Genomic DNA, 17,003 nt, shown 5'->3' on the forward strand with positions numbered 1-17,003 from the left:
GTACTGTATCAATTATACCCCATGGAGTTACCAAGCTGCCAATTCCGGCCACAGCCTGGTCCACATCTGCTCTGCCTTCATGCTCGGATAGCCTGGTTAAATCAGACTGAACACTGCACTTATCATTGTGAGCACAGCATTCAATCTGGGTTAACCAGGCTATTGCTCACATGCTTTCATTCACAAATGTCTGTTTTTCGCCCTGGAAAGACTTTCTAGCTTTTTGTTTAGTTATCCCTAGCGGTCTAGTTTTGTTCCTGCTATTGTCAGTGGGCTGTGTACTTGTCTGCTGAATTATATAGATAAGATGACTTGAATACATTTCAGCTGATGTGAAGACTTCCCGAACTGATGACAAAGCGTGTTCTAGTATCAGACGAGAAACAGATTTTTGTCTAATCTTTGCAAAAAGTAGGACTAATATGTTTTTTCAGGAGCGTCGGTAGGTACATCGGGTAAAATGGGAAATTACTGGAATGAGTGATAGATTGTGTATACTCTGATCTTTAGAAAAATATCGGCTTTGTTATGTTTGTTCATTTATTATGTCTTTGCCCTGAATTATTTGCAGGTTAGAGTTTTTTTTGTCATAAATCTTGTTCTGGAGGCAGCTCTACAGAGTGATCCCTAGCTGGCACAGCCACAAAGTCATAAAACCTCCTTTTAAAACCGAACCTTATCCACACTGCTAACCCTAACGCCTAACCTTAAGACGAAAAAGCAAATTTTTGTTTTCATGAATTTTTACGATATAGCCAATTTTGCAGCTGGCCTATCTAGGGGAAAAACGCTTAGTTCTGCCTCCAGGACAAGACTGGCATGGTGTATGGAGTGTTGGTCGTGGACACACTTGTGCGCTGTACCATTGCTCCCCCCCATTCACTCTCTGAGACACTGGGTAAAGGACAGGAATGTTCAGAATATATCATTCCTATTGTAGCTACCGGACACCGTATCAATGCACAGGTATGAGAGCCAACAGCAAAGGTTGCTCTCTTTTGAGGCTCTGCTTCTGGAACAAGGTGGCTTTGTACAGTTTCTCAGAAACCTGGAGCTCTAAAAAGGGCATTGGTGAATAGTACACCGGCTAGCAGGATAGCAAGTAAGTCATGTAATAACATTTTTGCTGGAATTGGATCACCTAAAACGACAGGGACTCAGCTAGTTAATATGAACAAAGGTGAGTACGGAGCCACGTCACCTCGTGAAACTATAGCTCTCGTATTTGTCCTCAAAGGCATTGTGTTCAAACAACACTGTGGCAGGTTTTTGGTGCTGAGGGATTTAGTGTTTTTTATTTATTTTTTTAGGTAGTTTCGGTTCGATTATTTAAAAAATAAAAAAAATGCATAATGCGGGTTTTATTCTGTAACAACACAGAATAAAACAATGTATGTCCCATGATGGTAGTGACTGCCCATTACTGCTTATTATTTATTCACATTACATTAATAAAATATTTCATTTTTGTACATTTTTTTTAAAACTTTATTTTTTCATTCCACATCATCTCAGAATAGGCAGCAGCTCTATCGAGATGTCTGACAAAATCACTATTTTGCAGTTCTTCAAAGTAAATAAGGCATACTTTTATGACAGCTGAATACCAGCTATCAATCACTTAGGTCATGTATTTTCAGGTTGAGGTACCTCGCGAAGCAACAGCTGCTCTCTTTATCACCTCACGATTGCGCGTTCTTTTCTCTTCAATAGCAAGCGTAAAAAAAACAGACAGGGTAAATATATGCGCAATGGATTATGGTTGTTAATTACCATGTTTTATGCGCTAAACTATGTAAAATATTGGCCTGTTGGAAACTACAACTCCCTACTACATTGCACAGTTAAGGTTAGATCCGATTTGTCAATTGTAAAAAAAAAAGAAAATGAACGGAAAAATAACCAACATTTTGGTAAATCGATCAGCACTACAGGTTTTTGACATTCTTGTAAAAATGCCAATTTTTCATAATGCCCTTTCAATTACTCAATCAGATCAGATGCCCTATGCTGCGTCACTCCTAACACTGAAAATAACTGTTTAATATGAGATCTTGTCTGAGAACGATAGGGTGTATTTAAAAAAACATGGAACTACTGCAGGAGTGGCAACATTTCTCACCACTTGGAAAGTAGACTTGTTACCTGAAATTAACCCAGGGGGATTTCAAGCACATGGTTTGATCGTGAAATAACCCAAACACTTATTTGGGCCCTTCTGAATTTGGACTTATATTATAGGAAACTGGGTTGTCTTTCTCTTCTCTTCTCTTTATGCTGTTTCAATGTTATGCTAACCTGCATTCTGCCCAATAACAGTCCTGTAACATTCCCCTATATCCTTGGCCTGATTTTTCATTCCATGCGTCCCTCCATTTTCTCCCTCCCCTCTCCCTCTCCTCCTCACCTCGTCTGTATGTTATTGTGCTGCCTTTCTGTTCACGATGGAAATGAAGTCTCATAAAGGGGGCTGGCACCAGGCCAGGTGGTGACAGAGAGGGAATGGAGCTGGGGCCTGGAGGCAGATTTATACACCTTCGTAGAGGCTCTGGGATGGGAGGTGGCATCGCTGTCCTGCCCTGCTTACTGGGAGATTTATGAGATGACACAGGACAGTGGTCCCAGATTAGTTTGTGCTGTCTTTGCAACATCTATTGTCACTGTCACGCCATTGGCATCTCATCCATATTTTTTGCTACATATAGGATTAGGCTCAAATTTTCACTCGTGGTTAAATGAACTTTCCTAGCTCCTGTAATAATCATTTGGTACACAAGATAATCAATTGGTCAAATACGTCTGAAATCCCATGAGAATGGCAGTGGTTTGGTAGGTTGTAGAGGTAGACTGCTGCTTAGTGTAGTTGTAAGTAGCTGTGACTTGGTGGGCTGTAGTAGTAAACACTAGTAGCATATATCACACCCCAGTAAATCTCTACATGAGCCAACAGCTCTGCTCAGTCTTATGGAAACACGGCACACTAACACTCACTAGGCATCAAACCCCCCCCGGATGACATCCACCACATCCTCCATGTGAACACTGGGAGTGCTGCCATCATGCTGTTGCCTTTCACTCGCAGGCTCCATCACCATCCGACCAGCTCGGAGACTAGACCACATGACTTGACTCCAGCAGTGCTGCCTGTCACGACTGGCTGACGTGAATCCATCAGACACCTGGACTCCCCCTGAGTAGAGCAGCACCACTAGGCATTTAGGCAGCCATGGCTCAATGGTTCGGGTCAGCTTATTTCTAGACCCATCGTCTCTCCAAGTGGGAAACGAAGGGAGGCAGTTTCAGTCTCTGCGCCGCTTTAACCTCCACACTGGTGGTCGTTTTGGACCGGGCTATTTTAGTTGGTCCACTCTCTGTGGACCCTCTGTGTCCTTGAGTCTTGGAGTCTTAAGACAAAGAGATGAGCTGTGTATACAAAGTGCATAGCATACTCCTGTATGCAACTCGCTGGGAATTGTTATTGTGAGTCACCATTTTGAAGGATGTTGTTGCAGAGGTTTGTAGTATAGAGGCCACCCCTGGTGGACACAGTCTTTGTTGTATCTGTGGCTGTAGGCCTCAGTAAGGGGCCTGGTCCCTGACCGAGGGAGACTGGCCTAATTCAGTCAGGCTATCTCTTACTGATGGGCTGTCTGTCTCTTGTTCTCTCTCTGTCTATGTCAAGGTCATGTTGAATCAACCGTGAGTGTGAAGTCTCATGTCTGCCACATGAGATGGATGCAGCAATGCAGCATACTGTATTGGCTCTGTAGGAAATACTGTTATGCTATATGGCCCTGGACTCCTGGTTCTTTCTGGTTCTTTGTAGTCCTTTGTATCTCTCTTTCTCCTTGTAGTCCTTTCTCTCTCTTACGATTCCCTCTTTCTGTTTCTCTCTCTCTCTCTGTCTCTCTCTCTCTCTCTCTGGATGTATACTTTTACATTATATTATGTGTGCTAAATAAAAAAAAAAACATTTTCCTTGGTGTAATTTAGAGACGACTAATGTTATTGTCCCCACTACAACAAGAAAGTACAGTTGAAGTCAGAAGTTTACATGCACCTTAGCCAAATATGTTTAAACTCAGTTTTTCACGGTTCCTGACATTTAATCATAGTAAAAATGTCCTGTCTTAGGTCAATTAGGATCACCACTTTTATTTTAAGAATGTGAAATGTCAGAATAATAGTAGAGTGATTGATTGATTTCAGCTTTTATTTCTTTCATCACATTCTCATTGGGTCAGAAGTTTACATACACTCATAGTATTTGGCAGCATTGCCTTTAAATTGTTTAACTTGGGTCAAATGTTTCAGGTAGCCTTCCACAAGCTTCCCACAATAAGTTGGGGAATTTTGGCCCATTCCACCTGACAGAGCTGGTGTAACTGAGCCAGGTTTGTAGGCCTCTTTGCTCGCACATGCTTTTTCCGTTCTGCCCACAAATCTTCTAGAGGTCAGGGTTTTGATGGCTACTCCAATACCTTGAATATGTTGTCCTTAAGCCATTTTGCCACAACTTTGGAAGTATGCTTGGCGTCATTGTCCATTTGAAAGATCAATTTTTGACTTGACTGATTTATTTTGATTTTAACTTTCTGACTGATCTCTTGAGATGTTGCTTCAATATATGTATGTAAACTTCAGACCCACTGGAATTGTGATACAGTGAAATAACCTGTCAACAATTGTTGGAAAAATTACTTGTGTCATGCACAAAGTAGATGTCCTAGCCGACTTGCCAAAACAATAGTTTGTTAACAAGTAATTTGTGGAGTGGTTGAAAATCTAGTTTTAATGACTCCAACCTAAGTGTATGTAAACTTCCGACTTCAACTGTACTTAAATACATGTAATTTTGTCCTTGAGACATTTAATTGAAATGCAGTAGAATTCCATTCATTCCTATGGAGGACTGCTCCTACTGGGGAGTGCCAATATGGCCGACCAGTGGCTTCAAAGCCTCTCAATGGCCATACAGAGCATCAGCAGTCCGGGGTTTATATACACCATTGGCCTCTATACACTAAACCCATGCTAATCCTAGTGAAAATCAGGGCTCACTCCTCATTTTAGGACACAGGGCCTCTGTCTGAGTGGTGGGATGGATTCGAGTTGTTTTACAACTGATCCACTGACCTGCAGCTACTTAACTCACATATGCTGACCTGCTGCGGGTCAGTCGTTTGTGTTTTTGAAGGAGAACGTAGAATTGCAGTGCAGTCCCCATATAAAAGCATTTTGTCACTGATTCATTTCATTGTTTGTAAAAAAACATCTACCAGAGGCTAGTCCTATCAATAACATCACATTTGTTCTGTTTGTATTGTAGTTGGATTAGCTACTTATTCCGTATCAGTGGAAGTACCACAATATAACCCTGGCTGTAATGGCTCTCACTGAATCTGTCAGTCAGCGAAAAAAAAAACAGATGTGCCATTGAAGCTGTGTGTTGGGGAAGCTATACAATATTAATTCACTGAAATATATTTAAAGCATGATAAACAACCCAGATTCATTAGTTCAAGTGTTGTCACATGCACAAGTACAGTGAAATGCTTAACTTGCATGCTCTACACAACAGTTCAGTAATCAATATCACAATAGTATAACTATAAAAAAAATAAAAAAAAGGGGGAATAAGATGGGAAGATATATACAGGTCAGTGCCGATACCAAATTTACAGTGATTACAGCCCTTAACCATTGTATACTGGCCATATACTACAAACCCCTGAGGTGCCTTATTGCTATTATAAACTGGTTACCAACGTAATTAGAGCAGTAAAAAATGATTCTAACATGTATTGACTCCGTATTTCCATATTTCATTTTCAATTTGAAAACATTTCTAAAAACAGGTTTTCACTTTGTCATTATGGGGTATTGTGTGTAGAATAGATGGGGGAGAGAGAGAAAATAAATGGAATCCATTTTGAATTCAGGCTGCAACAACAAAATGTGGGAAAAGACAAAGGGTGCAAATACTTTCTGAAGGCACATGTAAACAGCAGTAATGGTGACCAGTAGCAATATAAATAGATACTAATATATACATGTGGTCAGGAGTAATAGTGACCAATTGCAGGATAAAATAAATACCCATAGAGTAGCCACTAGCTAGAACCTTCACTATGGTTTACAGGCTTTTCATGTCCTTATCAGCCTCCCCATACAGGGATCCCCATGAATCTATGACTCATGGGGGAAAACCACAATACCTTTTTTTGATTTCCTCAGTAGTTAGTCAAAACTTATTTTATTCAATTCATAAGGAATGATTCATATTAAAAGGAATAGTTAGCCAAATATGAAGTTTTTCCTCATTTTCAACTTACCTAGGCTTCATTCAGAAGCTGGTTATTAAGCAACATCTGGCATATTCTGGCAAGCATTTCCCGAGCATGTAGCAATATTAATAGAACCACACTAGGCTGATTCGTAGAGATTTCCCAAGGTAAAGTTTGTTGTGTCTGCTGCCCTGGCATTCTCAGGGTTGCGGTGAGGTCAGTGCATCTGTTGCTGAGGGAGCAGCTGCAGCCGTTCCCACAGAAACTAGAACATAACAACATGGGGAGTGAGAAGAGCTGCAGAACATGTATTCCACATAATCCTCTATTCATCGGTCAGATATGACCTCTTCAACGTTTAGTCACTGATAAAGTTGGCAGCTAAGGTTGAGGAGGGCGAGCTAAAGTTGAGGAGGTACATGAATGTGTCAATGTATTGTATCTAAATGTGAAACTTACTCTGAAAAGGTGTTTTTATTAGTTCATTATTCAAGTCAAACACATGATTTCAATCTATTTAAAAGTTCACTATTTTCTCCAACACCCTCCACTCTGATTTGAAATGGACACAAACCCTTTTAACTCTGTCCTGTCCTCCCTCAGGCGGTGAGCCAAGCAGAGGGCCAACAGAAGAACCTGGTCCAGTCCATCGAGTCCCTCCCCACGCGAGGACCCCTTTCCTGCCTGGACCAGGACCTCCTGCTCCTCAAAGCCACGTCGGCCGCCACCCTGAGCTGCCTGGGAGAGTGCCTGAACATCCTGCAACAGACCCAAACCCACAGCCAGCCCCAGGCCTCCCAGCCCAACCACCCCCGCGGTCCCCCCTCCGGTGAGTGTGCCACGGGCATCCCCCTCCTGCCGTTGGCCCCGTCCCCTCTTCCAGACCCCGACAGCAGCAGCAAGGGCCACATGATCATGGAGGTGGATTGTGGCCCTTGTCCTTATCTAACCGGAGCCTTGAACTTGAGTGTCTGTCATAAATGTTGTTGAATGTTGCATCCGTGTTGTTTATTCATAGTTCTTGTTTTATGGATGTTGTATGTATTTCCTTAATTGTTTTGTTGTGTCTTGATGAATGGCATTGGTGTTATTCCTTCTCAAACTAATAATTATGTGTGTATTTATGATCAATATGGTTTACAACAGGTTAACAAAAGCATTTATCTGTGTCCCTTAGTCAGTGCATGTCACGTTTGAATGTGTGTATGAAAGGGCCTACTACAATACAACTATGCACTTGAAAGTTTCCACTGGAGTTCATCTATGCCAAATACACAAAGGTGCCTACAACTCAGTTTATCTGCCATGTTAACCCTCTCTGTGCCAGAACATGGATCCAATAAAGATCTTTCAAAGCAAAAATCTTGCAGCCTTAGGGTGCTTCCATGTATGTCTATGGCCCCTCTTGGGCATAGAGGTGGGTTGATGGGTGTTGGAATGTACAATAAAAGGACTTGCTTGGATGGGTGAAGGTGGAAAGTACTACTCAATTAATGTCCTGCTATAGACTCCGCTTTCTCCACCCATATTGATCATTCAATTCCCTGGATCAGCACTAAGGGGTGAATCATAACTTCCACTTAAGTCTCAATTTCACTCGGAGATGCATTGATGTCGGTGGAAGACGAACTGAAAAGTTGACTTCAGTGGAAGTTAGAATTCGCCCCCTTTTTTTCCCAAGAAAACCTTCCAGCTTTTCCCAATCTTTCAAATACATGGTTATATTTGGCACAAGGTTGTGGCTGAAGCTGACTCTAGAGCAGTAGTTATGGACAACCAACCTCCCTCTGGTGCAAGTAGATGTAATGATTTGGGTGGGAATGAGGGTTGGGATCTGGAGGTTGTTTCTCTGTCTCCTTATGTCTTCTCCTCTGGTGTTCTCCTTATTTATGTCCTAACAGTCACCCTGCCCTGTACGTCAGACAGGGGGTGGTGTGGAGTGGGACCGCCAGGCCGCAAGTACAAACCAGTTTCTTTCCGCTGCCTGGCTCACAATGCGTCGTCTTGTGGGGGACCTGCTGTACCCCGGCTCCGGCATGTACACCCCACGCCCTAGAAGGGTTGTTTTGGGTGTTGGGTTTAAGGGTAACCGGGATGAAGGTGGCACTGGCATGGATGTGTTCCAGATTAGGACTGTGGCGCACTGGAGTGTTGGGCGGGGGGCAGGGGCGGGGGTCAAAATCCATTCCACACTGTCCTGGGCCAACCCTTGCCACACCCACTGCATGGGCAGGGTCACGTTGTTGCATGGCGCCCAAAAAGCGCCAAGCATGAGGTCGGACCACGAATTGGCTGGCTGGCACGGTCCCTCAGGGCTCGAACGCAATGGACCACCCCCTTTGAATCCGTTTGGCCCTGTGAGTACTGTATGCCTGGAGCTTTTAGGGTCTTTGTGGAACTTCCACAAACCCTGTACTTTATATTGGGCTGCCTACTCAGTGATGTCATGGAGGATCTGGCTGCTCATTGCTCTCTTTGTCCTCGTGCACCCACTTTTAAACAGCTTGCTGGCGGCTTATTTGAAATGCCTAATGTGGAGCGTTTCCTTTTTGGAGATCACAATCCATAAAGGAATGAATTGCCTGGCCAAGAGTTTATCCCCACCGTGAAAGAACTAGCACATGTGCCATGTCTCTATTAGAATGGAACTAAGGGGCAAATCAAACAGCATGTCACACTGAGACCTGAAATGAATTAGAGCGCTGAATGCGTTTGACTTGTATGGGAGGAGGGGAAATTGGTAGAGTTGGGTGGGTAAAACAGCGCAAATGAGGAGCATTGAGGTCCAAGCCCTGTAATGGAAGGCCATTGTAAACGTGTAGTGCATGAATGTTTTCCATACAATACCTCTGGCTTGCAACACAACCCATTTCACATGCATGCCTGTTTTCAATGAAACACACTGTTTTAGGTGCTGCTTCCATTTCTGGTCGTGCAACATCTTCATTGTGGGACTCCCATTGCTATGCTCACAGCTGTTCATTGACTGCCACATCAGGGAGGACAAACTGATTAATTCCTGGCTCAAGAAATGTATGTTTTTCCTTCCCCCCCATAAGAATGGACAGCTGCAGTGAATTACATTTTGTTATTTTTTATTTCTCTCCCTACAATCCCTATCTCTCTATCATGGTCATCCTGAATAACATTTGCATAGCTGCTTATAGAATAACAGCCCAAATTTCATCACATCAAGAAAATATTTAATGTTTGTACAAAGATATTTCATTTACTTCTGTCTCCTCTTATTTTTGTTCCTTTAACTAATACATTACATTACGTAGAGAAAATGCAACAAACCAGGGACCTCAGCAATGCAAAATGCTGGACCTCAGCAGTGCTGCCACTTCTTATACAGTACTATCCCCTATGTGCATGTATTTTGTTTAATGGAGGATACCATCAGCTACAGCATGGTTTGCCTGCCCACACTACTGAGGGCTCTGCCTGTCAAATCAACGGAAGCCTGCCTGGAAGGCAGTATCAAAGCACTGTCAGGTAGAAAGACCCTGGGCACCTCGCCAGTCGACTCAGCACAACTGGTCCCTCAATAATGGATACGAGAGGGTAGAGCGATGCGGGTGCATTAGCGTTAACCCAATTTGAACTGTAATGGAACTTGGAAACAGGTTCCTTAGCAGCACTCTACTTGCAGGGTTTTGATCGCACAGACTTGCGTTAGGTAGGCTGCATACTAGACAAGTAGCTGAGCTTTGTGTGGGTGTACACTATTTATAGACCTGAATCATATGTCAAGGTGGGCCCTGCAGAGCTTAAGCATCTCAAGACACTATTTGCAGTGTCTTGATTGCACGGTCTTTCATTTGGTCAGTTATTTGTGCTCATCAAAAGTGTTACAACTGAAACGGTCCCATGTCGCTGATGGGTCATGTTCCGAAGATGTAGCAATACACACGTAGTGTGAAGGTGGCCACTGAATGACATGCAGGTGGAAGTGGAACAATACACGGGTTACAATTACCTCATCCGATCCATTTCTAGTCCTTGATTTCTGGGAAGTCAGGAATTGTTTTAAAACCAACAAAAAAAATCACACGTTTTTTTCACCTCCAAATCATAGGCACAAACGCAACACAAAGACGTAACTTGTTAATCTCCTAAATGTATTCACACAGTATGCAGGTCTATTTCATATCAAACACATTTTACGAATGACCACCGTCAGAATGCATTGTTCCACTTTGATTCGTCCTATGATTTTGCAAACTGCACACTCTCGTCCCTTAGTGGAAGAATGGGATTATTCTACTCTCTCTTCAATTTTTCATTCCTTCCCATATTCTATAGCCTCCTTGCGGCAGTCCTGTAAATGGTGTTGTTTTCAATTAGACCTTTTTATGGAAAGACACAAAACACCTTGTCAAATGAAAAGACACGGCCTTCAGATTAACACTGCTACAACAGAAAAGTATTAATCAACCTCCAACAACAAGCAAATATTCTCACAAAATAGTAGCAACAAAACAACCAGGCTGGTGACCCTCAGGACAAGGATTGCTCACCAGTCCTGCAGGCTCTTTCAGTACATTTTGTTTCTCATTTTGAGCGCCGAGCCATACGGCCTTTTGAGTCCGATTCTGTATGTCAGCGCCGCAAGTCCATCGTCAGACATGCACTCAAATTTAATTTCCTGTTGTCTCTGTGTGGCAGATAGGGATATGAGGGTGATCCAGGTGAGCCAATCCGATATTTATCTCTGTTGTTTTGTGCTAGAAAGGAAAAGCTTATCTGATTGAGAAAAGAAATAGAGAATTATGTGGATAGGTCACGAGCTCCCCCCAAACTCGCTACCATCTCCTTCCTGAATTCCTTCTCTGCAACAACAACCTCATAGCAGAGCAATCAATATCAGTCAATACAAATCAATGAAGCTTGAGATCTGGCCAATTGCTCATAGATCCCAGCTGTCAGTGTACCCCCCTAAACGTGGTTAGAAATCAGTTGGTTCTGACCCTCTCATATGCTCCCTTTGCAGATGGTGTTCCTGTGTGGAGTGTACCAAAGTTGCCCTCGGGGGAGCACCTGAAGAACGGCGGCCCAACCCCTCTACGTTCTGCCGAGCCCTCCCCAGCCCTCAGGAAAAAAAGCCCTGCCCATGGTGCTGAGGTAAAGGGGATAATTCCTTTTTTCGCTTTCTCTCTCATTATCTCTCGGTCTCATTATCATTCTCTCTCTCGCTCTGTGTAAATCATAATTACTCTCCATGTGCAGTATACTCACCTATTAGGATGTCCCTGTGCATCTCTGTACACATGTTTTCTGAGTATGTCCCCACCTTACCTTAGTCATGTCCTGTGTCAGAGCAAGGAGTGGAGATAGTCTCAGAGGATCTGCTGTGTAGTGGGTCCCAGAGACAACTAGAGTCATAATGAATGTTTAAAGAATTGTTGTGACTTTAATTTCATTAATCTGATTACTGTTATTTGTTTAATTGTTACGCGATTAAATTAATCACCTAACAATTAACTTATTAGGAATTGGGGCACCACGAGAGCGGTTCTTTAAAAAGTTACCATCTCCCGAATTAAACTCTAAATGTCTTTACCTATCACATCCATAAACAGTCAACGGATGAATCATAATCTTGTATCATATCATCATTCTGAACAGCTGTAACCTGCGTTTGTAAAAAAAAAACAGCCTTATGATTCCGTACTACACAAATTGGTTTAATTATTTATTTGCTAGCTAACTAAAAGGTAACACGGGATAAACATACACACTTAATACATTAAATCAGGTCCCTAGCGCACTGACACAATATGGCGGCTTGTTACAAAAAAGATGGGAAGGGCGAGAGAGAGGGACAGAGACATAATACTTTGATACATTTAGAAACTACTCTCACAGTAATCATATACTTTGCACACAAACCACCGCCCGTTTGGAGTAAGAAATCATGAATGTATTTACGTATAAATGTCTTGGTTTGTGGTGTAGTTCTGAACAGAACTACAGAGTTGATTTCCATTCGCTCTTGAAGCTGCCTCTTTGAAGATAGGCTAGCCAGCCGTGTCGATGGTTCCCATTGGGTGATGAGAGTAGCGTACTATGGTGATTTGAGAGGAATAGTAGAATGGTCCCATTTTAAGTTCACTTTTCTAGATACTTAGGACATCTAATCAGCCGTACCAGTGACTGTCCGGGAGGTGACTATCGTCTCTACCTCGTTGAGATTTCAGAGTTCAAATCACTTTGGATGTGAGCTGCAGCTCAACACCTTTCTAGTCTGATATGTTAATTCTTAACCCATTGTTTTATACAGTTCATTCAGAAGGGGCATTTCGTGAGGCTGACACACTCTGACCTCACTCAAGGGGGCGGTGACTCCTCACTTGTACAAAGTTATAGAAACAATTTCCTCTTATAGTTTCTAAGATCACATCACTCTCTTAACAAAAACACTTTCATCATTGTTCATATTTCATACATAATGTAGAGGATATTGTGTATTTTATTCTATTGTGTATATTTTAAAGGTTACAGTATTTCCTTTATAACATTTTTAATGACATCAAAAAATAACAACCAAAATTACATTCTTTAGATCACCTCTGACCATTGCCCATGTTCAATGTTAGAAATATTGTTCCAGCATTTGCTTTAGAACATGTTATAGTTTCAGCAGGAGAATGTCTGTGTTGACCAAGGCACATTCCTGTGTGAATTTGGAGAGGGAGATGGCTGAATGTTCTAATCATTGATTTACAACAGGGTGTGAACTGTCAACCCCACCCTCTTTGGGCGAGAGGGGGTGTGGTATGATAAGTCTACAGCTGTAAGGCACTAGCTTCGTCTACACTACATGGATGACCTCTGGACCTCTGGGGAGAAACTGGTGATTAATGTACAGTTGTCGGAAGTTTACATACATACATACATACATACATACATACATACATACATACATACATACATACATACATACATACATACATACATCTTAGCCAAATACATTTAATCACAGTTTTTCACAATTCTTTACATTTAATCCTAGTAAACATTCCCTGTCTTAGGTCAGTTAGGATCACCACTTCACTTTAAGAATGTGAAATGTCAGAATAATAGTAGAGTGATTTATTTCAGCTTTTAGTTCTTTCATCACATTCCCAGTGGGTTAGAAGTTTACATGCACTCATTTAGTATTTGGTATAATTGCCTTTAAATTGTTTAACTTGGGTCAAACGTTTCAGGTAGCCTTCCACAAGCTTCCCACAATAATTTGGGTGAATTTTGGCCCAGTCCTCCTGACAGAGCTGGTGTAACTGAGTCAGGTTCATAGGCCTCCTTGCTCCCACATGCTTTTTCAGTTCCCACAAATTGTATTTTGGATTGAGGTCAGGGCTTTGTGATGCCCACTCCAATACCTTGACTTTGTTGTCCTTAAGTCATTTTGCCACAACTTTGGAAGTATGCTTGGGGTCATTTTCCATTTGGAAGACCCGTTTGCGTCCAAGCTTTAACTTTCTGACTGATGTCTTGAGCTGTTGCTTCGAAATATATCCACATCATTTTCCCTGCCTCATGATGCCATCTATTTTGTGAAGTGCACCAGACCCTCCTGCAGTAAAGCACCTCCACAACATGATGCTGCCACCCCCGTGCTTCACGGTTGGGAAGGTGTTCTTCGGCTTGCAAGCCTCCCCCTTTTCCTCCAAACATAATGATGGTCATTATGGCCAAACGGTTCTATTTGTGTTTAATCAGACCAGAGGACAGTTCTCCAAAAAGTACAATCTTTGTCCCCATGTGCAGTTGCAAACCGTATTTTTTTTTATGGAGGTTTTGGAGCAGTGGCTTCTTCATTGCTGAGCGGCCTTTCAGGTTATGTTGATATAGGACTCATTTTTACTGTGGATATAGATAATTTTGTACCTGTTTCCTCCAGCATCTTCACAATGTCCTTTGCTGTTGTTTTGAGATTGATTTGCTCTTTTCGCACCAAAGTACGTTAATCTCTAGGAGACAGAACGCATCTCCTTCCTGAGCGGTATGATGGCAGCGTGATCCCATGGTGTTTGTACATGCGTACTATTGTTTGTACAGATGAACGTGGTACCTTCAGGCGTTTGGAAATTGCTCCCAAGGATGAACCAGACTTGTGGAGGTCTACAATTTGTTTTCTGAGGTCTTGGCTGATTTCGTTTGATTGTCCCATGATGTCAAGCAAAGAGGCACTGGGTTTGAAGGTAGGCCTTGAAATACATCCACATGTACACCTCCAATTGACTCAATTGATGTCAATTAGCCTATCAGAAGCTTCTAAAGCCATGACATCATTTTCTGGAATTTGAGAGGTACAAACGAAAAGGTTGGACCCTTTAACCTTTCAACCAAATCTCCTAGTGTTTGTGCTCCAAAACGCTCAGTGGCTGTTGTGGCCTATCATTCACCACAGCGTCTGCGTTTGGCAATCGTTCTAGTACCTGCTAACTTGGGACAAGAATATCTTTCGGCGATATCGCACAGTGTTTCACCAGTTGGAGTCACAGGGTCAATGTTACGACTGACTCCGTTATTTGCGCTGTAAGGGGTTTCAGTCCCCCTCAAAGTGAAAAATGTATCCATTCCACTCTGAACATTGATGCTTTGATTCCTGAGACCGTTGCGGTGGTTGCGGAAGTGTCTGAAGAACAAGAGAAGTTAATCTTATCCACAGTATCTCATGACTCCAAGGAGGAGTGAAAGTGCTCACTCACGGAGACTGCTGGCTCGAAATCATGAAAACCTGATAGACTAATGTTTTCTGATTGAATTTTTTATTTATTTATTTTATATTTCACCTATATTTAACCAGGTAGGCTAGTTGAGAACAAGTTCTCATTTGCAACTGCGACCTGGCCAAGATAAAGCATAGCAGTGTGAACAGACAACAACACAGATTTACACATGGAGTAAACAATAAACAAGTCAATAACATAGTAGGAAAAAAAATCTATATACATTGTGTGCAAAATGCATGAGGAGGTACGCAATAAATAGGCCATAGGAGTGAATAGTTACAATTGAGCAGATTAACACTGGAGTGATAAATTATCAGATGAACATGTGCAGGTAGAGATACTGGTGTGCGAAAGAGCAGACAAGTAAATCAAATAAAAACAGTATGGGGATGAGGTAGGTAAATTGGGTGGGCTATATACCGATGGACTATGTACAGCTGCAGCGGTGGTCGGTTAGCTGCTCAGATAGCAGATGTTTAAATTTGGTGAGGGAGATAAGTCTCCAACTTAAGAGATTTTTGCAATCCGTTCCAGTCGCAGGCAGTAGAGAACTGGAAGGAAAGGCGGCCAAATTAGGTTTTGGCTTTAGGGATGATCAGTGAGATACACCTGCTGGAGCGCGTGCTACGGGTGGGTGTTGCCAACGTGACCAGTGAACTGAGATAAGGCGGAGCTTTACCTAGCATAGACTTGTAGATGACCTGGAGTCAGTGGGTCTGGCGACAAACACGTAGCGAGGGCCAGCCGACTAGAGCGTACAGGTCGCAGTGGTGGGGGGTATAAGGTGCTTTTAGTAACAAAACGGATGGCACTGTGATAAACTGCATCCAGTTTGCTGAGTAGAGTATTGGAAGCTATTTTGTAGATGACATCGCCGAAGTCGAGGATCGGTAGGATAGTCCATTTTACTAGGGTAAGTTTTGCGGCGTGAGTGAAGGAGGCTTTGTTGCGAAATAGAAAGCCGACTCTAGATTTGATTTTGGATTGGAGATGTTTTTTGTGTGTGTGTGTGTTGCGATGGAAATGCATTTGACAGTTGATCTACTTCAATTCGGTAAATGGCACCGTGTGCTCTTTTCAAAGGATGGATCCCAGTCTGTTCAGGGCTATGGGATGCGGGGGGTCGGAGGTGGTCTTCTGGGCATTGGGATGGCGGCCCAGCTCGGGATGAGGAGGGCTTTTAGCGGGTGGAATGTTGGGGACCAATTGGAGGTTTACTTAGTAGCAATGCAAATATCATGGTACAGCTATATAGACACTCAATCATCATGTTACGTTTTAATGGTACGTTTACAAACATATATTTTGATAAATAGAAAGTTGTCTCATTATGGTAAGTGGTGAAATAAGTATAGCCAGTTACAATTGTAATGGCCTAGCAGATAATAAGAAATGACGATCAGTATTTACCTGGCTAAAAGAGAATGAATATAATATCTATTGTTTACAGGAAACCATTCAACAATTTTAGATGAAGTTTTTGAAAAAGGAACTGGGGGTGCAAAATATATTTCTCCCATGGGCAAAGAAATTGGAGATGGAGATTGGAGATGTTTTTTGTTGTTGTGAATTTTACCCCTTTTTCTCCCCAATTTCATGGTATCCAATTGTTTAGTAGCTACTATCTTGTCTCATCGCTACAACTCCCGAATCTACAACCTCATCATTACCAGAATCTCTGGTGGCACAGCTGGCGCTGCAGTACAGCGCTCTTAACCACTACGCCACCCGGGAGGCCGGATTGGAGATGTTTGATATGAGTCTGGAAGGAGAGTTTGCAGTCTAGCCAGACACCCAGGTACTTATAGATGTCCACATATTCTAGGTCGGAACCATCCAGGGTGGTGATGCTAGTCGGGCGTGCGGGTGCAGGCAGCGATCGGTTGAAAAGTATGCATTTGGTTTTACTAGCGTTTAAGAGCAGTTGGAGGCCACGGAAGGAGTGTTGTATGGCATTGAAGCTCGTTTGGAG

The 17,003-nt window shown here is 42.5% G+C and overlaps 1 protein-coding gene across 4 annotated transcripts in view; it reads left to right on the forward strand.

Moving 5' to 3' along the window:
• The window catches only part of LOC118397694 (oxysterol-binding protein-related protein 10-like), a 100,715-nt gene that overhangs the window by 25,797 nt on the left and 57,915 nt on the right, over positions 1 to 17,003 (forward strand). For all 4 annotated transcript variants that reach the window (XM_052470590.1, XM_052470589.1, XM_052470591.1 and 1 more), the window contains 2 exons: positions 6,891 to 7,116; positions 11,284 to 11,414. In XM_052470590.1, coding sequence (XP_052326550.1) covers positions 6,891 to 7,116; positions 11,284 to 11,414 — 357 coding nt within the window. The remainder of the gene's footprint in view (positions 1 to 6,890; positions 7,117 to 11,283; positions 11,415 to 17,003) is intronic.

The sequence above is a fragment of the Oncorhynchus keta genome, chromosome 19 (assembly GCF_023373465.1).
Source record: "Oncorhynchus keta strain PuntledgeMale-10-30-2019 chromosome 19, Oket_V2, whole genome shotgun sequence".
NCBI lineage: Eukaryota > Metazoa > Chordata > Actinopteri > Salmoniformes > Salmonidae > Oncorhynchus > Oncorhynchus keta.